At 39.0% G+C, this 23,542-nt stretch overlaps 3 protein-coding genes across 6 annotated transcripts in view; 1 reads left to right on the top strand and 2 right to left on the bottom strand.

The window, feature by feature from the left end:
- LOC122623957 (low-density lipoprotein receptor-related protein 2) overlaps positions 1-4,994 on the bottom strand; it is a 142,760-nt gene extending 137,766 nt beyond the window's left edge. For 2 of the 3 annotated variants that reach the window (XM_043803363.1, XM_043803361.1), the window contains exon 1: positions 4,717-4,994. The gene's annotated coding sequence lies outside the window, so the exon portion shown is untranslated. Of the gene's footprint in view, positions 1-4,704 lie in introns of all 3 variants that reach the window. The other variant, XM_043803362.1, reaches the window with a different exon arrangement.
- Positions 4,995-12,229: 7,235 nt separating this feature from the next.
- Positions 12,230-23,542, bottom strand: part of LOC122624553 — a 43,350-nt gene continuing 32,037 nt past the window's right edge. Inside the window, exons 1-3 of one of the 2 annotated variants that reach the window (XM_043804189.1) lie at positions 15,967-16,131; positions 14,922-15,422; positions 12,230-13,058 (exon numbers count right to left, since the gene is read on the bottom strand). In XM_043804189.1, the coding sequence (XP_043660124.1) occupies positions 12,875-13,058; positions 14,922-15,394 (657 nt within the window). In that variant the 5' untranslated portion in view covers positions 15,395-15,422; positions 15,967-16,131 and the 3' untranslated portion in view covers positions 12,230-12,874. Of the gene's footprint in view, positions 13,059-14,921; positions 15,423-15,966; positions 16,132-23,542 lie in introns of those variants that run through there. The other variant, XM_043804190.1, reaches the window with a different exon arrangement.
- On the top strand, positions 16,268-17,258 carry LOC122624554. Its single transcript, XM_043804191.1, has 2 exons — positions 16,268-16,617; positions 16,690-17,258. The coding sequence occupies exons 1-2, from the start codon at positions 16,549-16,551 to the stop codon at positions 17,173-17,175; spliced, it is 555 nt and encodes a 184-aa protein (XP_043660126.1). The 5' UTR covers positions 16,268-16,548; the 3' UTR covers positions 17,176-17,258.

Genomic DNA, 23,542 nt, shown 5'->3' with positions numbered 1-23,542 from the left:
TACCACAGAGTGCCAGTTAGTGCTGATGGGCTGGGGGAGGGGGTGGTCGTGTGGGGGGCGGGGTGGGTACAACTTAATTTACCGCTCGACCGGCAAGAGACAGCTTCTTCGTTTTCTGGTTCACATGTACTATGTGTGTCTTCGTTTGCCTAAAAAATTTCAAACGATTTTCTTCGGTGGTTTTCCACATATTTGTGTGTGCAACGTAACACGTTTTCCAATTAAAATTACAAGAAAATTGTTTTTCTTTTTCTGTTTTTCTAGTTATTATTGTTTTTGCTTACCTGTCACTGGCCAAAAAAGAAGAGCGTAATCCAGAGAGCGAGCGAGCGAGAGAGAGACAGAGCGACAACAAGCGTGAGCGAGAGAGCAGCAGCGTGTGTGTGAGAGAGAGCAAAAATCCTTGTGCTGGCACTTTTCTTTCGATTTTTCTTAATAGATCCTTTGTTGTTGCTTTCTTGTTGTTGTGGTTGTTGTTGTTGTTGGTGGCAGGTCAAAACAACAGGTAAAATAGAGAAAATATGGGAAAAACGGAACCAAAACAGAAACACCGAAAACGAAACAGGCAAAAGGGCAAACACAAAAACAGAAAATACAGAAAATCAAACACACAAACTTTGACAGCACTTAAAAAAAAAAATCGTTTTCGTTTCTAATTTTTTCTTTGTAGAACGCGCGCCATTTTTCTGCTTTCCTTTTTTTCGAGAAGGTTTTTTGTTTGAAATAGACTCTTTTGTAATTATTTAAATTAAACTGTTGTTGTTTCTTAATTTTTGTTGGCGAGAGCCGCGGTTTTCGAACTGCGACGGCGCGCCTTTGGAAACCAACTGAAAAAAAAAACACAAAAATCAGAGAGCGAGAGAGGATGAGAGAAAGAGAGAGAGAGAGAGAGAGAGCGCGGCGACGTCAGCGCGAGACACGTATGTCGTTTAAGTCTTTCGTTTTGGTCGTTCTTGTTCTTGCCGCTGCTGCGTTGGCGCAAGCGAGTAAGTGAGAGAGAGAGAGAGAGAGAGAGAGCGAGAGCCAAATTTCAGGTGTGGCAACCGGCAAAATCACAAAAAAAAATCTTATTTTATCCAAGTACACATGAGACAGAGCGAGCGACGGAACGACAAGGGGCGAAACATCATAATGACCTGTCCGCAACTTAATGAGAACGGCGTTTTACATGTGAAGACTACTTGTTTCTGGATTTTGCATATCGGTGTTCGGCCTATATATATATTGTATATAGCTTAGAGCTATACTACGTATGCGCAAGGCTTGAATTCTTGAAGTTGAGCCTAAGAATAGAATCAATCGGCATTGGCATAACTAATTAGGAGGATCAGAAAGCATCCAAAATCACTGTTGAGTATTCAAAATGTAAACGTAGTCACAATGTCCATTGGGTAGTTCAAATATTAAAACATATAACTGACAAATTGTTTTATTTTCAGCGTATATATAAATCAATTTAAGATTATATTGGCAACAATCGTTAGAAATAATTTAATTTAATTTTTAAAGTAACACGTGTCTCAAAATATATGATTTCAAATATTATAACAAAATGGTTAACAAGGTTAATAGACTGTTAATATTAATATAAGACTTTAGGGCACACATTCAACATATATGCAGGTTCTTTTAATAACGCCAACATAGAAACTGGAAGTATTTGGATAATACCAATCAAGTTTATCTCGAAAAAGATCTCTTGTGGCTGGTAGTAGATTCGTGGTAGATTTGTTATAGATTTGTAATAGTTTTAGGCGCATGGCATGGATCGGATTCTTAACTCCGTTTCTTCTCTCCCTATCTCTCTCTCTCGCTCTCTTTCTCTCTGTTGAAAATCGGGTCGCTGCTTAGTTATTCCGCACAGGTGTGAGTGTGGCTGTGGGTGTGTGCGTGATACCTGTTTGTCCGCACACGAACACACACACGCACACACACACAAGCTCACACAGGCAGAAGAAACAGTCATCATCATCGTCTAAGCCAAGTTGCCTCTTTTCACCTTTCCTTTGGCCATCCCATTCCGCTCTCGCTCTCCCACTCGCCCCCTCTCTTTCTGGCCCGCCTTCTGCGGGTGGGAGTGGGAGGGAGAGGGCTAATGTCGCAAGTAGCCGAGATTCGATTCCCCTTCTTCTTCTTCTTCATCGCTGCCTTTTGAGCTCGCTTCCTAATCCATTAACATTTCTCCAGCCATCCCTCCCTCTCCCTCTCTTCCTATCTCACTCTCCTACTCTCTTTCTCACTCTGTCTTTTTAGCCCTGTCTTATGCTTCTTCTTCTGCTTCTTCGTCGTCGTCTTCTATGGATTCGGGTAATTCTTCTTCTATCTGCACCATTAAATGATGACGACGCACTCGCAAGAGAAGAAAACCCAATAAAAAAAATAAATAAATCTGACTTCAAAGATTTTATTAAAATTCAATCAATCAATCGCATAAATGACAGTTCGATCTTCGCAATGATGAATGGATGGTTTCGGATCCGATATATTTGCCTTATCACCCACACTCTCATAAACAAATATATATTTTATTATATATATATGTACGTAGAAACGTATATATAACATATATGAAGAAATATTCACATAAATAACTATATTTATGATTCATGATTCGAAATGAAATGAAAACACGTTTTAGCAAAATGAAATCATCTTTAGTTAAGATCATACAGCTTGCTATGTATACTCGTACTACTAGACAAGATCTGATTAAAACGTCAGTGATAAAAGCTTTTTTCTAGACGCCCGAAAAGCCATCAAAATTGATGACCAATGTTTGGTGGGTGACAGATATTTTCTTTGTGCGCCGTTGGCCATATAAATAATGTGTGTATTTTTGTTGTTTTTTTTTTTTTGCCACGCTCAACGATCAGCAGCGACAACAATTTAGAAAATTAGTTGCACACTCAACGAAACTCGTTCCATTGGCTTTCTAACCGGCAATGAGGCAAGCAGCTCAGCGGTACAGTTAGCGGGGCGGCTAAAGGGGGCTTTATTTTTGCGGTGCGGGGGTTGGGTTGCTTAGGGGGGTTACAAGGGGGGGTGTGGCAAGGGGTGGCGAGCGGGCCACACTCTCCCATTACATCTGCATATGTGGCATGCAATTGGATCTGGCTGGCATATTCCAGATTGCCATTCAATTCGCGTGTTGTGTGGAGTAAGCGAAAAGCGAGGAAAGAAATCGAGAGCCGACATGGAGAATTCTCGAGCGGGGTAACCAGTTCAAAATGGGAGCTAGAGGTGGCCACCAGTTTTGCTGCAGAGGCAGCAATATGCCATCTAGATGATAAGTGGCGTGGAATATCTTCGAAATCTCTGGATGTCTCACATTTATACATACATATGTATGTGAGATCAGCCAAGCTACTCGAAGAAACCATATTTAATAGGTAAAATTCGAGAAGATAAAGTCAAATCAACTTTTTAACTGTTGCTATTTTTAACAGTCTAGATATGGCAATTTTTAAACATTTTTTGGGTATATTTAATATTTAACTTCAGACACACATATAGGTTTTGTTTTTTAAAATCCCTAAAAACTATGGCTTACTTTCAACAACAGGTTTTCAATAAAGCTATCAATGCGTGCTTGAACTTGAATTGAATTGAATCATCCTGCCACTTCCGATTTCGTCAATTGTCAATTGTTTTCGTTACCAATTTTTAATTTTTTTTGTTTTTATTTTGCATTTGCAATAACCATTTGCAGTGGCCAATTTGCTCGCCTGGACTTTGGCAAGCCAGTCAAATTTGCACTCGAAGTGGAAAACTTTCGACTGTGTGTGTGTGTGTGTGAGTGTTGTTGTTGTCGGTCGCTTGTTGTGGCAAATATATAAATTTGTGAAATTGTCAGTGCCACAAGCAGAGATGATTTACCGCCCCGGGGGCTATGCCAGCGACTCATTTATCAAGCAAAAAAAAAAAAAAAAACAGAGAAAACAAAAAAAAAGTAAAGAAACCAAGAAACCCGAAAATGAAGAGAGTTCTAAGTTGCGACTGGGAAACTTTCACCGGGTGTCGTTTCGGCAACAAAGGGAGGGGGGGGTGGTGGTGTTGGTGCTTGCTTTTTTTTTGTGAACTCGCACTTGAGAATCTCGACCGGGGAATGGGAAGTCGTAGCAAATCATATTTTTGTTGTTTTTTTTGGGCTGAGAGGGGGCGGTAGGTGGGTAGGTGGGTAAGTCTCGGGGTTTTATCCTGGCCGAGTAATAAACAAATACGGTTTGCTGCTGTTTTGTTTACATTCGACCGACCAACCGACGAAGCGACCAACCAACCAACCGACGTCTTTTGGCCAGGGGTCTTTTGGTCTCTTGGTCTCTTGGCCAGACTGGTTTTTCTCCGGGCCAAAAAAGGAAGTTGCTCGTAAAGTGGCGAAAGCCGCCAACTGACCCAACAACAAAGTGTGCGAAATACAACAAAATTGCAAGAAGAAAAATCGTTAAATAAAATAATAAAAGCGCTTTCTTTCTTTCTGTCTGCCCCTTTTGTTTTTTGTTTGTGTGTTTTATTTTTATGTTTTTTTTTGTTTTCAAATATTTATTTGGCGTTTCTGCGATTCCAACTATTTTCCATATTTTTCTATTTGAATATTTAGCGATTGCGATTTTTCACTGATTGGTTTTTAATTTGTATTTTTAAATATTTTTTCGGTTTTTGGTGATGGCACAGCAAAAAAAAAAGCAAAAAGATCGAAATATTTACCGCCGCACTCACTCGAAAAAAAAGAAACAAACTCGAAACACACAATTCAAAATTTAATCGGCAGGTTGGCCCTTCTTTCATTCAGTTTGCTGTCGGCTGTGTGATTCTGTGATTCTTGGATTCTTGGATTCTGCGATATACTCTGTTCACTCTGTTTCTGGCTGCCCCCACACGCTGTGGACGTATATCTGTGGGCCTGGGCTTCGAATTCGGATTCGGGTTCGGATCAGAGTCACTATCAGTTGTGTTTGGTTACTTATTAGCCGCGCTGGCTGACCGTTCACGACGACGCTCCGCGAGCGACTGACCAGCGGATGCCAGCGCCAGTCCCCATCGCCATTCGCCCCACCGAAGACATCGAACCGTCGAACCATCGAACCGTCGAACCATCGAACCTTCGAACCATCGAACATGTTGCGTTGCATTCGCGACTGCAGGTAGAGCGACTTCCACCAGAGGCGCCGCTTTCGAAAGTGAGGCAATTGCATTGGAAGGGAATCTTTTTCATTATTATTATTATTATTAATTATTATTATTAGTATTATTTAGTAAGCATTTTCAGCATGTCTGGTGTACAACTAACAGTTAAAGCTTTAACCAAAAACAACTTTAATCAAGTCAAAACGAGATTCTGTTATACCAAGTATATATTACTTAGAACTAATAGACAGATTGTTTATACCAAGTATATATTACTTAGAACTAATAGCGAGTAATACTACCAAGTAATGCTGGTTTCATTTCAATTGAGAACTCCTCAGTTTCAGAGTGTACTTTTCACGCTCTCTGTTCTCCAATAACTTCTTATATTATTCAATCAAGTTAAACTAAGTTTTTTTTATACCAAGTATATATTACTTATTAGTTCCAAGCCCTCTTTTCTCCATTTAACTTATGATATCATTTTTTTACGGCGCAGTTCTTAATAGGCCCCCCTCTACGCCTGTGACAAGGCTACGCCATTCCAAAGTCATAGTCATGTTCCAGCGTGCAACATGTTGCATGTTGTGTTTTCATTCGAACAATTGTTGCTGCCACAGTGCGTGGCGATGGTGGCAGTGGTGGCGGTGTGCGCTTCTAATTGACAGTTTTCCAGAACAACTTGTTGAGTTTTATTGTTGTCTTAATGGGGTGCTTATCTGCATCTGCCCCGCCATCTCCACAACGCCACCCCACCCCACTCCTCCCCCGCCCCACCCCAAAAGCACATTTGCTTGCCTCGCGGATTCGGATTATTGGAGGACAATTCTCTCTCTCTCTCTCGCTTTGGGCAAATTGACGATTTGAATATTTACATAAACGATTCTGATTACAATTGAATTTATTATTTGGAGCAGCTACTTAAGCCGCTAAGTCGTTGGGTACATATGATCACAAAGTACATACGTGTGCACATATATGTATGTATATATATGTACTTGTATATATGAGTTTTCATTTGTCGCTTGACAAATGATACCTTTCTTATTTTTTTTGTTTTGCTTTCTGAAGGCACAGGCACACAATCTGCGGCACGCCGAGCATGAGAATGAATATTGAGTAAACACAATTGCTGCTTGCCACGTGCAACGTGCTCGATGCTGGCAGCGAACGCGGCTCGAGTTGCATGCCCCTTCAACAGGTTGCTAGGATGCTCTAGACAAATATGTAAGCAGCTCTAACAAGTCCCATTAAAACAATAAACCCAATACTCATTCTCAGCTGAAAATAAAGGCACTTGTTCTCAAGTACATATGTACATGGCTTATATGCAACGGAACGTAAATGAAGCCCTGTTAATCCTGGTGAATGCCACAAGAAATCGTTTGGCGTTAATAAACCCAAGCCAAACTATTCGAAGGGCCGCATTTTCCGTGGAAAATCGCTGTAATTGCCGGCTGAAGTCAGTCATCAAATGAACAGCTGTTTCGCCTCTTAAAAACTTTTCCCCGCCTGCTGGCGTTCCGCATTCTTGGAAGGAGCTGGGCAATTGGACAATTTGAGGTTTTCGAATGGCTAAAGCTGTTTCGCCTATCAGGTGGCCCAGTTGATAGATATATGTATATGCATTTCCAATCCAGTCCTATCCATTGCGGCGACATCACCAAACGTTACGAGCTATTGCAAAATGCACTATTTGCGTCTCAATCAATTGCATAGAGGACCAAATGAGATTTGAAAACATTTTCGCTATAGGGCCAAGAAAAACAATTGGCAATACTGAAATGTTGAAATACAGAAATGGCGAAATGGCAAAGTGCACTTTTCATGCATAAAAGCAAAGCGTGCAGTTCTTACATTTATTTACCCGCAGATTCACGCGCGTTTTGAGACCAGGGTCATTGGGGAAAGCGTGACCCGCCCGAAAATAATCAAAATAAATTTATTAACCATCCAAAGTTTAACCAGCCGTTGAGCATGTTCTCCACTGGCAGTGCGCCAAGGTCGCACTTGCTTGATCGCAATTTAGCGCGATTTGTCTGCTCACAAATGATAAATGACTGGCTTACACAAATTAAATGCGAAGTTATTAACTTGGGCCAATAGGTTTTTATTCCAAAGGAAAACAGAATTTGGCAAATGTCTTTGAAAAGTAGTTTTAAATATCCAAAAATAATATTCACACTTTTTATGTCTTTGAAAAGTAGTTTGAAAACATCCAAAAATAACATTAATACTTCTTATGTCTTTAAAAAGTAGTTTTAAATATTCAAAAATAATATTCATACTTTTTATGTCTTTCAAAAGTAGTTTTAAATTTTCAAAAATAATATTCATACCTTTTATGTCTCTGAAAAGTAGTTTTAAATATTCAAAAATAATATTCATACTTTTTATGTCTTTAAAAAGTAGTTTTAAATATCCCAAAATAATATTCACACTTTCTATGTCATTGAATAGTAGTTTTAAATATTCAACAAAATATTCCTCCTTTTTATGTCTTTAAAAAGTCGTTTTAAATATCCAAAAATAATATTCATACTTTGTAGTTTAAACAATGCCCAACAAATTATTATATAAAACCGTTTACAAGTTATTTATTGAATAATCAAAAACCATACTTACTAATCGTGTAGTTCATCTCCAAATTGGTTTAACTATTGTTCCGGATATGTCACTGGATGCAACGGAGATGATGTGATATAAGGTAAATTATTTGGGTGAGCCAAGTGCATGCGGGTAATTGGAAAAGTTTGACGGGTTAACACGACACAAGTGGGTTAACTGATGTTTTGATGTTTTTTTCCCGACAAGCAATTTTCCACGTAACTCAGGGGAATTGGTCTATGAACGTAAAAAATAAACTTTATTTAGCGCAAAAAAACGAAAATCCGTTTCAAATAAAAGCTTAAACGAGGAAACAGCTTTTAGCCAGCATTTAACTCGAAAATTTTGGTTTAAGCCAAAATAAACGTAAAATATAAACTTTTACCACTTTGGAAAGCTAACTCTGTTGAGCTTTAAGCTTCTGTGGAAAGTTATGTAGCTGTGACTTGGGTAAATGCCAGTTAAAAGCTGCTGTAAAGCCACGACAGCTTTTGCAAAAAATGTTACGCCAATGTTAATGTAAGGAAATCGTTTTCTTTATTTAATCTTTGTATTCTTAAGTCTACTGTAAGTAATCGTTTTAATTAGTAATTTTCATTTCTGTTGTGGATTCCATTCTGCATTTCCTCCGTCTTTGCTTTCTTACTTTTGTTTGTTGCTTTTTTCTTTTTTTGCTTTGTTTTTTTGCTTTAGTTTAGTAATAATATTCATTATAAGATACGAGTAATCTCAAACACAATAGAGACAGATACAGAGCGACACACACATTTGAATTATTTTATTATTGCTAAGACACAAGAAGTAACGATTCTCAAACAAAATGCTAACAAAAAAAATGAGAAAGAGTGCCAGCCCGGTTCATTAGTATTATTCATTCATTATTTATGTCTTAGTTTTTCTTTTAGTTTTCTCTTCCGAAAATTCAATTTCATAGTAGGTGTATTTTGAATAAAGGGATTGCTACTCACAATTATTTATTTGGCGGCGGGTACAATAGATTTACAAATGGATTTTCATGCGATTCTGGAAAACTTCTGCAATGGCTGACACAACTTTGCTTACTTATTTATCTCCGATTTTCTTTTGGCAAACATAATGGCGAACTACGAGTACGACTAGTATTATATTCATCTCAGTTTCACCTACAAATTATATGTATAGAATATAATCTGCGATATATGTGTAGGTATATCTGTATATATATGTCATTAAGTATATTTAATATTTAAAACTCTTTGTAACATTTAATAAAGTTAAACATTGATTGCTCTTGCGTTGTGACAATAAGTTACTATATAATCATATAATCAATCTGTCAGTATGTATACATATAGCTCATTTCTATAAATATATCTTTTACATCCTTGGTTTCTTCTTAACCTTTTTTTCTTTGTTTTTGTTTTTTGTGCCAGCATCGGCCAAATTTTCCATCATCTCGTCGTGTTGATTATCCTTGACTATGTTTAATAATAAAAAAATTCTCTAGTTTTGTTTTACACACGTCTTTTTTGTTTTTTTTTTTGTTTTGTTTTCCTTCGTCGTCCAGCGACATTTTCTCAGGTCAAATTAGAGGAAAGGGAAATTGTTGTTAAGGGGGGGGTTTCTTTAATTCTCCTCCCATTTCATCTTCAATATTGGGGATTTTCTTTCATTTTTCCTGGAGTGCTAAGAAGGCGCAAACTCGTTTCCGGTTCGAACAGGGGAACACAGAGACTAAATGAAATATTCGAGTGTTTTGTTATGTACATTCTAAATATTATATATATATTTATGACGAGGATATACCCTATGTTTATGTGTACACTCTATAAGAAACAACAACATCGAGACTTATATAAAAGAAAATTCCATCGACTTGAAAATGCGGCGATCTCTTCAATTTATATTTCCTTTAAACTTTAAAAACTTAGTAATAGTAAATGAATGAATTGTATTTTGTAAGAAAAAAATCAAACAAAGAACACATTTAAAAAGACAATTATTTATGGGGAATAAAAAGAAAAATTAATCATATTTTTGGATAAAATATTTGAATACTTTTGCGAAAGCTTTCAGAGAAATTCAAACACAGACGCAGATTTTGTAAATATTCGATTTCAGCGAATTGCTTTGCGTTACCGCACACAAAACCGAAATAAAATTGAAGAAATCGCCAAATTCTCAAGTTTCTCATCGTGTATGTAGTAGTATGTAGTATGTAGTATTATTATTAATTGGGGCTTCGGATTTGGGGTCTGGCTACTCGAACTAAAGGCTGGCTGACCTGCTGGGCTGGGCAAGCAGCAAGCCCAGTTCAAAAATAGTTGATATTCCACTGCGTTTTATTGCTGTTTTGCTCTTAGCCTAGGTTTTATTTTCATTTTCATTCTCATTTTTATTTTCATATATTTTCACTTTTCCACTAAGGTTTAATGTTGGGTTTTTCGCTTGATTGTTAGGTACTTGGTATATTTGTCAACTCTCCTCAATTTTTGATTGCACTTGTTGATTGAATCAATCCAGGGTTAAATGGTAAACTGGTAAATGGAAAAACGAGCTAGTTCGAAAAGCACCTGAGGATTTCCACTTTCTAATTGCATTGGATACTGTTGTTCTATAGTTAAATAGTCTGTGGGATTGTACAAGTACATTAGTATATTTTCATATTGGTGGTTCTTTCTTTTATGCGGTGGTTCACGACGCTACACAACATTCAAAAAAATGAAAAGTAACTAGGTCCTAAGTAAATAGTTATTTTTAAGTCGCTTTTTACCAAATTTTTCGCTTCGTTTTCGCTAGTTATGCACTAATATATCAATTCCTGAATATACAATATATTGATTTAATTTCTTGTTTTTTTTTTTGTTTATTAACTGATTACATTGAGTTGCATGTGTACGTTAAATCGATTGCAGATAATGGAACCTGTGAAGAGAAGGCAAAACCAACATATTTTAGTTATTAATATCTTGGGTGAGTTAAAAACAAAACAGTAAAATTGTAATTACAAATCAAAACTTCTATCAGTGAGTTATGAGTTCTAATAAAATCCGTTTGCACTGCTAAATAGCAATTGTAGCATCATGGGTAGCAAGTAAATTGCAGATATAAATCGTTATTAATTTCAGCAACTCTGCTCACTTCGAGCTGAAAGGACACTCGGTAATTTCCGACCATTAAGTTTGCCCCACATGATTATAATCATGGTGCTTAGGCGAGGACAAACTGATGTTTGCCCCGCACATTTTGCGCAACCAAATGGCTGCCAGCTAAACGCAGTGCAGTGCAGTTCAGTTGGCAATCGCAATTGCATTTTGATTTTCTATAATTAGTTTTGCCGGGGCGCCGACCAAGTGGCAGTGGTCTGCATGGAATGCAAACTAGCACGCGTTTCAATTAAGCAATGCCCACATTAAATTAGCCTTATTCAGCCAAGTGGAGTGTGGGCGTGGCACCGATTCCGGCGGGGGGCGGAGGGGATTTGGACAAGCCATTAAAAACACGAGCAGGATGATCCTTGGGCAATGGCATTGGCAATGGCAGTGGCATTGTCATTGGCATTGGGGCAGTTGTTGCTGCGGAATATTACTCATACGCCACCGGATGGTCGCAGCAGAAAGATGCTGGGTTCAGGGTTCTGTGGCCATAGCCTTGCCGCCGCGTCCTTGGCCCCCATTTCTCTGCACCCCCACCCCCCGCATTTTAGTGTCCTTGAGGCAAAGCTGCACTACATTATGTGCGTGTGTGTTTATGTTTAGCTGCCCGGCTGTGGGATTATTAAAAATGCACACAGCCCATTGACAAATGTCAAAAATAAAATGCTACAAATACCACAAAAAAAGAGAAAAAAAAGAAACATAAAACTGGGGGAAACTAAAATTTTAGCAGAACTTAGGCTTCACTCGAGCACTTCGCACGGCTGCAATTAAAGGACCCCTTTTCACACGGACTTGGAATAATTTGTGGCGCAAATTATAGAAATTTTTTAACCAAAATTATGGCAAACTATGTCGGCTAAGCGACTTAAGTTCATATGTAACTGTACAAAAAACATGTACAAAAAAGAGAAAGAAGATGCAATAAAAGTAAATCGAGTTAAAATGCTGGGAAATACCACTTACTTTATTGGGTAATTGTTCCTTTGTTTGACCACTTGGGAATTATAATTATTTCGAGGAAGGGTTTCGAGTGTTGCGCTATCTTCGGTTTCCTTTGTCCTTCGTCCTTAACACTCCAATTAAATATTATTTGCAATTATCCTTGCATGCTGAAGGTGTTCATTTTGAAGTCGTTATCGTGGGCAATGGGCGTTGGGCGTTGGGCGACAGTTGTGGGCGTGGCACATGGCACATGGCACAGGTGTTAACCAAAATTGCTGGCAATCAAAATGGTCAGGATGCGTTTCCTCAGTTTTTCTCCGTTTTTTCTCAGTTTCTCTTTGTGTTCGTTTTGCTTTATTTGTCCGCCTTTTGCTTTCCACGCTTTCCACCCATTCCTTTTTCATCTTAAATTGGTCTTGCCATCTCGCTCTTTGTTTAACTGCAGTTTTTCATTTTCGAAGTTTTGTATTTTCCTCTTTTTTTTCTTTTTCTTTGTGTGTCCTGTTCTTGTTTTATTTTCACTTTCCACCTACCATTCTTTGCCATTTTCCGTGCGATTTTTTGTTGGTTTTTTTTCGTTTTTGTTGCGTGCGGTTTTTGTGGTTTGTTTGTTGTGCTTTATGCGGCAGCCGCGAAAAGCAATTTCCCGGTGGAAAATCGGGGGGCAGGGCGTGAGAGTTTCTGTGTTTTTATTTTTTTTTTCTTTAAACGGGGGAAAGCACGAAATGTTAATAAAGGTCCAGTTGCAGTTCGAGTTGGCGGAGTTTCCGGGCGTTTGATTGCTTGTATTGCCCAGTGTCCAACCCAATTCATCTGTCCATCTGTCGCAGAAATCCCAACCATCCAGCCAGCCATCCATTCAGCCATCCAGCTATCCATGTATCCATCCATTCATCCATACATCCAGCCATCCTTCCATCTATCCATGCATCCATTCAGCCATCCATCCATCGAGCCATCCATGCATCCATGCATCCATCCATCCATCCATCCACCATTCTCCGTCGTGCATCCATTTTTCGTCCTTTCCCCCAACCGGCGTGTCCTGCGTGTCCTTCAGCCGCTTATGTCTGCACGGGCACATTGCTATCGGCCTCCTGCAGCACGGGCGCTGTCCAAACGCCGCTGCCGCTGCGCGTCTTCCGCTGCTGCACGATGCCGTCCATGATGTCCAGCTGCAAGTTGTGCACGCTGCCGCGGTGATCGGTCAGCGGCGGTCCGGCGATGACGCTGCCACGGCGACTGCCACTGCAAAAAATTAAGGGCCATTAGGTTTTTTAAGTATATATTATTCTTAGGTATTTATATAAAAATGATAGTGGTATAAATTATAAACTTTATGTTGTATTAACTTGCTTATAAACTTGATGTTGCTTATAAACTTTATGTTATATTAACTTGTTTATAAGTTTTATGTTATATTAACTTGCTTATAAACTTTAAGTTATATTAACTTGCTTATAAACTTTAAGTTATATTAACTTGCTTATAAGTTTTATGTTATATTAACTTGCTTATAAGTTTTATGTTATATTAACTAGCTCATAAACTTTATGTTATATTAAATTGCGTATAAATTTTAAGTTATATTAACTTGCTTATAAACTTTAAGTTATATTAACTTGCTTATAAACTTTAAGTTATATTAACTTGCTTATAAACTTTAAGTTATATTAACTTATGTTATACTTATGTTAACTTTATGTTATATTAACTTGCTTATAAATTTTAAGTTATATTAACTTGCTTAGAACCTATTGGGTTTTTTACATTACTTTACATTATTTTCCTCAATTTCCACTTTTTTTTATCGCTTTGTTTTGGTCTCACCCTAATTTACCTTTTTGTGTAGTTGTGTAGGTGTGTGTAGATGTGACAATTTGGCATTTTAGCTGCGGCTATTACAGTTTTTATTTTACTGCCATGGCTATTTCCACATCCACTGCCACATCCACAGCCATGTGAACCGATAGTAAGTGGTTGATGGGTCTGCGGTTATCACTTTGGCATAAATTATACGCCCCGTTTCCCGTCCTTTCCAACCACCCCCCACCCCCTTGGAAAATTCCCCGCCGGCGGGCGCTCATCTACAGCCGCCAACTTGGGATCGTAAAGTGCGTTGGATCGTTTAATGGACACGCGACGGAGAGTCGAGGCAGGTGGAGTTAGTTGGGCTAGCCGAGATGGGTGGAATGCAATTTAGATGCCCAGCACACAACTGGGACAAAGTCGAGGCCACAAGCAATGTGAATGTGGTCAGAATGGCACTAGAAAATCGGACATAAACTGCTCTAAGTAATAACAAAATATGTGGAAAAATAAACCTCTGAGATAACAACTATTTTTGAAAATGTGTGCAAATAAAAACAGAAAACATTTACTAAATATAATTATTTGTTAATTTATAATTGGAGTGTACTAAAATGAAGAATTTCCATTGATCAACTTTTGCAATCTACTTTATCTTATCTATCATAATTAACCAGCAAATAAATTTAGCCCCAAAAAGTAGGCTACAAAGTTTTAGGAAATGCCTAGGATTTTATTGCATCAACCGCATTGATTGCTGTGCTCATTATTTTGCCTCGTCATACGGCAATGGTCCGTTTGGTCGCAGTTTATGACAATCTCATTATGCCCTCTGGCTATTCCACGAACCGGCCACGCCCACTTCCTACCCTCGCCCATTAGCGTATCAAAATGTTGCTGTCACAGCAGAAAACGCTTGCAAACAGCCGGCGGCGCAATTCAATTAGGCCCGCTACACACAGAGTCGCAGTTAGCAAAAGGGCAAGAGCTGGCCCAAAATGCACAGTGAGAAATTTCATTAGTTTATGTTTAAAATAGAACACAGCCTCACACTTTATATGGCTCTTTTTACAGTGTCAGCAAGTTAAGATACAATTGTATTTATAACTTAAATAAAAAGTAACAACTACTAAATTTTTATCAAGTGTCTGCAAGTCAAGATACAATTGTATTTATATCTTAAATAAAAAGTAACACCTGCTAACTTTTTTGTAAGTGTACTGATTAACAAAGGTCCTGCGGTTGCGTGTTCCGCACTTCCGCTGCCTAATGGCAAATGGTAAAATGGCAAATCGTTCGTACCTGAAGGATACGCCGGAAATGGACTCGCGGCGATTGCGTCCGAATAGCGTTGGCGGCACCGCCGATATGGTCACCACCGAGTGCCTGCGTCCGCCGGCCGTCGGATTGGCCTTCTGCGAGAGCGTGGCGAGGAACTCCACCTCCTTGGGACTGAGCCCGCCAGTCTCGCCGCCCACCTCCGACAATCGCCGCACCTGGCTGGCGGTGATGCCCTCGGTGATTTGCAGCGATGGCAGCGAGTGCTTGCGCCGCTGCTGCATGTCGGGGAAGGGGCAGAGCAGGTAGGGATTCACCGGCGAGTCCGGCTCGGAGTCGTCGCTGTTGGAGCGCCGTGTGCCGGCCGCAGTGGGATCACAGCCGCCGGCGGCGCCCTCCAAATCATCGCCATCCTCGGCGGTGTGCGACTCCTCCACCACGATCAGCGGCTCCTGGGTGCTCAGGTTGAAGACGGGCGTGAACGAGGAGCGACGCATGCTGGCTGTCTAGGATTCTTGGTTTACTCTGCAACAATCAAGAATATATTAAATGTTAATGGAATTATTAAAAAAATAACTATTTTATAAGTGGTTTCAATCAAAATGAAGAAAAGATCAAATATATATTAAATGTTAATAGAAATATTAGGAAAATAACTATTTTATAAGATGTTTCAATCAAAATAAAGAAACAATCAAAAATATATTACATTTTAATAGAATTATTAAGAAAATAACTATTTTATAAGATATTATTTTTATTTTATTTTAAAATTTTTTTTTAATATTTTATTTTAATAGTTTACACAGTTTTCATTTTAACACCATTCCCATTTTTAAACCACAAATATAAATTTATTAATAATATTTTTTTAAAGATTTCCCCTTTAAGCTCGACATTTTTTTTGCAAGTGCAGCTTAAAAGCAAAGAAGTGCTGTTGACATTTTGCGGTCACTGTGCGCACAGGCGGCAACTTTGCAACAATCAAATTCGGTTAGCAAAAATTGAAATCAACTGCAAAAGTTTGCCACAGCTGAGCTTGATTTCTGCGGCGCCAACTTTTGTTTACTTTGATTGTTGAATTGTCCACGAAGGCGTTGTGTGTAAATTCGATGGAATTCGCTGGAAATGTGCTATGGAAATGGAAATCGAAATGAAAATGGAAATGGCAATGAAAATGAAAATGTAAATGGCTCGCAAAGACATTAAGAATGGCAAATAATGAAAACATTGCAAGTGTCATCGAATCAATTTGTCACACCATAAAGCTGAAATGGATTATTGAAATTATAAATTGTGGTTTTCCACATTAATACGTGTATTCAAATAATAAGCGAAACATGCAGATGATCGGCATCAGTTTTCGTTCTGTTTTCCCTTAAAATGCAATAATCTTTTGTGGTGTTTCGCTTTTAATTAAATAAATACTCGCACATGCATTTGACAGCGTTTTCAAATTGATTAATCTGCGCGCGACATGGGTGTAATTTTTAAATAATTGCCATTTCAATGGCGCGACATGATAAAAAATGTGTTAACGCTTTTCCCTTTTGCTGTGCGGCAATCGGTTGCGCATTTGTCACAGTGCATTCATATAAATATGTGATATAGATGAGTTGGAATAGTTTTTTGGCAGCAGAGGAAAGTAGCAATGCTGCCAATACTTATAATACTTTTGATGGGCTGCAGTTCGATGGGTGGTGGCTTCGCCCTAAGCAGAGTGAGCATGTGTCATTAGTTTAGTTGCACAAAATATTTACACCAATTGTGGTAAACAATATATATTAAATAGCACACGTGGACATATCGCCTCAGATCGAGCAGAATGACCACCAGCAATGCAACGGTGGCCGGTGGTGAAACGCATCTGGAACGCGAGGGACGCGGCGAATACACTATGAGTGGCTACTTGTACTTCAACGTGGATCTGCCGGAGGAGTTTCAGGTGGAGGTTAGCATCTATCGCAGCAACGATGGTGGCGCCACCTACAAGATCGAGCCCTATTCCGTGCCGCGCACAGGACTCTATCAGGCAATGAACACCTTCTACAAGGACATTATCATGTCATCTGCCGCCAAATGTTCGAATTTTCCGCAATTCAAGGACAAACTCGAGCATGTGGCTGCGCAGAATTTCACGTACAACAAGTGCGTTTTGAGCGTCGATGGATTTCCCACGTATGTGTCCGATGGCATTTACAAATTCGAAATTAAGTCCTTCGGCCTGGTGGAGCTCCATTTCGAGGCTCTCGTCGAAGTGTCGCAGATAACCTTCTGATAATCTGCGACATTATAATACGCATATTCACTTATGTATATTTCCACCAATATTTTTATAAACTATTTACTCAGCTGCATAAATGGTGTATTGCTGGCAGTAGCCTATTATTAATAAGTCCATAAAAGTGGTTTTCAAATGGTTGCCGCCCAAAACCGCCATTGAGAATCTGCAATTTTGTGGCACAATGGACACTCGACAGTACAGTCCCCATTGGCAATTGAAGTACACTGTGGCAGGCAAACAAATTAAAAGAAAAAAGAGAGAAAAAAGTGATACATTGTTACCTTGTATTTTTACCGCAAATCCGAGAACCTATACTACATTGTTCCACTTTATTCCCCCGTTTGCGCTTTAATTAGCCTTTATAATTGCGTTGCAGTGACGCCAAGCGTACCGGAAATTGCGGGGGCGTCAGGACAAAGCGCGTATATATCCTCCCAAAGGGGGCGGGGCAAATCCCACAGAGAAACGAAATTACAAAAAAAAAAAGAAAACTTGCCAAAACGAAAATGTCTCAATTAATTGAATTGAATCCATAATGGAAGCTGTGCGGAGGAACGCAATGTATATACATAAAAACCCTTTCTAGGTCGCAAAAAACAATGGATGCCAAGCAAAAGCGAACAAAAAAAACAATAAAATAAATACCTTTCGGCTGCGGGACATTGCGCATACGCCACGTGGCCCAAAAGCCGATGCGCAATGTGCCCAAAATGTAAATGAAATTGTTATTAAGCATTAGGGCCATCAGCAGCACAAAAGGGAAAGGCATCCGATTCGGATTCGTGTGTAGGCAACAAGACGCCGGCTTAATTCGAGGACTCAGACTCAGACGCAAGTCGCCCAGAGATGAGTCCTTGCGAGAGCCTGACAAGTCGTCCTGTTGGAAAGTCAAGAAAAATTGCCCGATTTCTTTATCGCAGGATTCATGGCGGTGACATTACTTTAAAGCTTTGCTTATGCATCAAGTTAAATAGGAAAAAAAAACAGTACTGACATAGGAATTGAAAGTATATGGCTTACAAAAAATAAAATAAAAATTAAAGTAATTAAAGCCTAGTACTTTAAATTGTTGTTTTCAATATTGAACATGATGTATATTTTAAACTATTTTACAGATAGATTTTTGGCATCTTCATCGCTGTAATTTCGCTGACTTAACTGACTTTCACTGACTTTCCTGGCGCCAAAGAGCTGCCGATTGATACAAAAACGAGGAAAATAGGGAAAAACACCCTGGCACGTGTGAGTCTCACTTTGGCCAATGCCAAAAATGCCAATAATGAGCGTCTATTAATAGCGAAGAGCGACGACGATTTGCAGCGATGTGATTCGATTCGATTCGATTTCGATTTCTATTTCGTAGCGAGTTCTCTGGGCATAACCTTTGAACCCACTTCCCTGCTAAGCAGCAAGTAATTAGCAAGAGAGCCCACTCACACACGTACGCCTTTAAGCCTGATAAACAACGCCAATAAACCAACACACACTCACACACACATGCAATACAAACAATGCTAATGAGAAAAAAAAGGATGCCTCATTTAAATTTCTCTTTTTGGCGCGCTCGCAATGAAAATGAAAATTGACAGCCATCGCTCAGTGCGTCTCTCTCTAGCGCTATATAGCCATCTCTCTCACTCTCTCTCCCTCTCTCTCTCTCTCTCTCTCTCTCACTCTCTCACTCCCTCTCCCTCTCTCTCTCGAGCAGAGCAGAACAACGGATATTGGTTGTTAGGGGTTAAGGCGCAGAGGCTGGCGAAAAATTCAAATCGCTTTTTATTTCGCAGCAGCTAAGTACTCATCGCAGCCATCGAACTGACAGACAACAGACTGATGAAAGTCGGGAAAGTCGGGCAGGGCGGGAAAGTCGGGAAATTCGAGTGGGAAAAGTTTGGCGGAAATGGGTGAAAAGTTCTGCTGACTACGGCAACTACAATGGAGCGGAAGGCCGGGCAATCGAGTGGCTCAATTATGATATATAAACCCCCTACTCCACCCCCCTCACGATTTGTAGTCCCTTTTCGAATTGATTGAAGGCAGCAAGGTCACAGCACGGCTTTTTTGGGGGGGCGGAAGGGGCGGTGGGAGGTGGAGCTGGTTCAGGAACTTTAATGCGATTAGGAAAGTTAAGGACTGGCATTCCATTACTGCCCTGAAATGGCACTAATTAGGGGAATGCGAGTCGGCTTATAAATAATTAAATATGATCCACATGCATTGGGATTATGTTGATGGTGGTTAGTGACGTGCGGGCATTTTTACATTCTTATGGTACCTTTTTTTTAAGTAACTATTCAAATAAGTAATAATTTACTAAACTGTATGTAAACCTAGGCTGTCAATTACTAGTGTTAAATTATGCATTTTACAGTAAAATAATAAAAAATAATAATAAACTGCAGTATTCAAACAAAAAAGGGTGTAATGTAAATTGGTTTAAATACAAATCAAATTTGATTGGTTTACTGCGAGCATCGCCCTGCCTCAGGACCACAAAAAAAGTATTTAAATAACGGTTTTATTACGTATTTAAATAACAACAAACTGAGGCTGCAATGAAAAACCAAAACAATAAAAAAAACCGGAGTACAAAGACCAATTCCAGTGCGAATTCCCCGCGAGGCCGCCGACATTTTTGCGGGGCTAAGTGTTCGATTCGGGTTTTTGGACTTTATTTTTATTTATTTTTGGGTGCCTAGTGGGGAGCAGTACTCGAACATTTAAATTTGATTTATCGGCGGAAAGCGGCATCGCACTGAAAACGCAATCAAATTCAACATGGTTTAATTAGAACTGAACCGAACCAAACCCAAATCGTGACCCTTGAATGCGAAACCACGTGGACTCCGAACAGAAAAGATACATAGGTGATACAATCAGACACGAACACCCAAATCAGAGCCCAATCCCCGGGCGATTCTACTTTCTACACTGCCAGCAAAAATGGGAAGACAATTTGCATCATGACTTGGCCAAAAATAGCATTTAAACGAATAAATAACTATTGTAAGCAACTATTTAGTAACCAATGCTTTTTTGTGACTAGTATGTCCAATATTTTTGTTTAAAAAACGATCTCATAAAGTCTGCAAAATTATTGTTTTCAGTGCAACAGCCCCCGCAATGTGGTCTATATTTACATCTACGCCCGTTCAAGTCAGTCTGTATTTATATTTACATTTAAGTTTATTTTTATTACATTTAAGAGGATTTTCAATTGACCAGCGAGCGAAGCAATAAAAAAAAGCAATTTCTGTGATAAATATTTACGAATTGCAGGATTAGAAAACCACTTAAAGTAACGGACTTGTATTAAATGTTATTTTTATATATGACGTTCAAATTACAATGAACTGTTGGATATGAGAGAATACAATCAACTTTTTATAGTTTTTTTTGTAGTTAACAAAGGCCTGCTTCTTTTTCCAAAATGTTCAAATGATGGCCGCAATTATTATGCAAAATTAATTCACTAACAAAAAGTGGCGAACAGGTTATCTAAATAATAGATTTGATTGCATTTGCTGAAGCGTGCAGATATTGTCATTTAAATGTATAAATGCAGGTATATGTTTGCTTTCTAAATACAGAACAAATATTGGCAAATTATTCTGGGTTAGTTGGCATGCGATAATTGATAGATCTTGATAAGCATAAAAATTACCCTTCATAAATATATTTGTATTTAATTTCAGCAAACGCCAAACGATAAATTGGCATTTTTACACAGTTTAGGATAAATGGGCCACCAAAATAAATAAATGACCAAGTGTGTCAACAAGAAAAATGTTTAGCCACTGGCCAAATTACAAACAGTAAATCGCCAATTGAATGACAAGACTTGAGGGCCATGGTCAAAGGTCTGGAGGTCAGCAAACCCGAATCACAGGTGCCAATAATTTATTTTCAATTTATGATGATTGACTTGTTGCGCTAGCATTTTCCTAGAAGTTCCCCAAAACGCCAGCTACGGGTAAACTGATATTTCTGCCAAGTGCCACTCTTCTTGGGAAATGATAAATTGAGCTCTTCAAATTTCATATCTTCATCTAACGCCGACCCAAAACAATTTGCTGACCTAACCATGGGGATATGTATGTATGTGTGGAAGTCGGGAAATTCCATGGCAGTGACATTGGACCTGAGTCTGGGAAAAGTGGGTAAAGCGGAAGTGGCAACTCCATAAGACGTTTTTCCCATTTTCCGCCCTTTGTGCTGCTAATAAATGACGGCGCAATGATTTTGCGTGATTGTCGGCACGTGATGGCGCTGCAAATGACTCCCAAAGTGTGTGGAAATCATAAATGAAATGCGGAATGAAAATTTCCAGTCAACGTCTAAAGCCATTCCGTCATATTTTTTTTTTATTTCGGTAACCGAAAGATTTTCCTCGTCGCGTTATGAACGAGGCGCAAATGTGCACGTGTCGACTTTTATTGATTTCAATTGCAAACGGCATCAACAGGCAACAAAATGTCCAATGTTTTCCCAATATGAAGTCAGTCCACTTAACGTAAAAGTGAAGTGAAGTAAAAAACTGACACAGACACGCTAATACCCCGTAAATAAAGTAGAAATTCTGGCCAGCAAATAAACTTGCATAGTTAAGCAAGAAAACTTACAAAACCACATAATTTAAGCAAATATACCAAAGCCACTTTAAAATAGCAATACTTATTATTACATTTACATAATTTCTCATAATTTTAATGCTGGGTAGTTGCATATTATTACATTCACATTTCTCCTGAATTTCTCCTGAATTTCTCCTAATTTCTCTCATTTAAAATGCCGGGTAGTTGCTTACACCTTTAGACATATTTTGTGTAATAGCCAGAAATTGAATCACTCCAAGCGGTCGACATCAAGTTGATACCCATTTGGCAGCATTGAGGAAAGGGCTCGGGCTCCCAGGACTCGGGCTTCCAACCGGAAGTGCAGGACTGTAAAAGGGTCAAAATGGGATAACGGACCGACTTCCGGTCGTTCGGGGGGGGAGTGGGGGGCGGAGGGCAAGACAGAGAACAGAAGCTCGGAAGCTTCTGGCGGCCAGGATTGAACCGCACCCAAAACCGAATGACAAAGTCGACGGGTCGAGGGGTCGAGGGGTCGAAGGTTCGGGACTGAGTATTTAATCACGGATTAGTCGGAAAGTTTCTGTGTGCCTGCGCAGGACTCTTGTAATGAGTTCTGAGCCCAGGAGGACTCTCGAGGCTTTACAACGAACTTGACAGGCGGCGAGGACAACAAAACAAAACAAAACAAAACCAGTTTTTGAGTGCCGAAAGTTTTTCGTTTATCTCGGGCTCGTTTGCCCAAAATGCCTGCAGTTGGTTTGCCGCCTTCAATTATTGCGCCGAAAATTGGAAAACTGCAGAGAGAGTGACAGCATTCAGACTTCTTTTTTTATTCTTTTCTTGGTTTGGTTTGGTTTGATTTTCCTACCTAAACCGCAACTATTTCCCATTAGTTTCAATTACTCTGTTAGCAAATGCAAATTTAAATGGGTTTTTCAGTTGCTTATTTAGTTTCAATAACGAAATGATGTAAAATAAGCTAATTACTATTTTTATTGCATAATTTAAAATATATATTACACACTTTACACATTCTGTTTAAATTTATCCTTTGAAAGATTTTTTTTCATCTGCTTCATTACAATATAAATTATTTTCGATGATTATTACACGTATTGAATGAGCAGGTTTCTTTTTTTTAACTCATGCGTTATGCTTCTCGTTTGCATTTCCATTTGGCTTTCCATTTCATTTAATTTCACTGGGTTTTGGGTTTCGGGGGTTTTCCTCTTTTCCTTTTTTATGGCCCATTGTCAATTTACAATTTGGCTTTGACATTGTCCTCATTTGAGTAAATCAAATGGTCGTCGTAAATGTCTGGCATCTTCTTCGTCGCCCATATAAATCCTATTTTGTTTATCTTAATTCACCCGAAATGCGAGTTCGTCTTCTCGGCGCTCGCAAATCGATAAAGTTGTGCTTTATTTGAATTTTCCATTAATTCCGGCTCATCAAAACAATTTCTGCCCGGGGTTTTCCCGCAACGATATCGATTTTCTTTTTTTTCCGACGTTGTGTTGCCCGCGGGAGACTAATCCCAATCCAGCATGTACATATGTATATATGTGTGTATATATATAGCCGTGTATATTGATATGCTCAAAGTGAATATTAATTTCAATTTGAATTGGAAAATTCAATTGAAAGTGCGCGGTGGCGAAGAAGTGTAAGGAAAAGGCGGCACATCGGAGGTGGAAAAGTGTTTACTCGCAGTCTCCTTTTATTTTTGGAGTGACTTTCGAGAGCCTTCCAATTCCATTTCAATCGTTTTTTCATCACCATTT

Source organism: Drosophila teissieri, chromosome X, assembly GCF_016746235.2.
Source record: "Drosophila teissieri strain GT53w chromosome X, Prin_Dtei_1.1, whole genome shotgun sequence".
NCBI lineage: Eukaryota > Metazoa > Arthropoda > Insecta > Diptera > Drosophilidae > Drosophila > Drosophila teissieri.
Note: the sequence above shows the minus strand (reverse complement) of the source record. Positions and strands in the feature narration are given on the sequence as shown.

What these genes read in the sequence shown, in the direction of transcription:
- LOC122624554 (XM_043804191.1), top strand. Translation starts at nt 16,549, where the DNA reads ATGCTGCCAATACTTATAATACTTTTGATGGGCTGCAGTTCGATGGGT. An exon ending in GTGGCTTCGCCCTAAGCAGA is followed by an intron (nt 16,618 to 16,689) that starts GTGAGCATGTGT and finishes TATATTAAATAG; the next exon opens with CACACGTGGACATATCGCCT.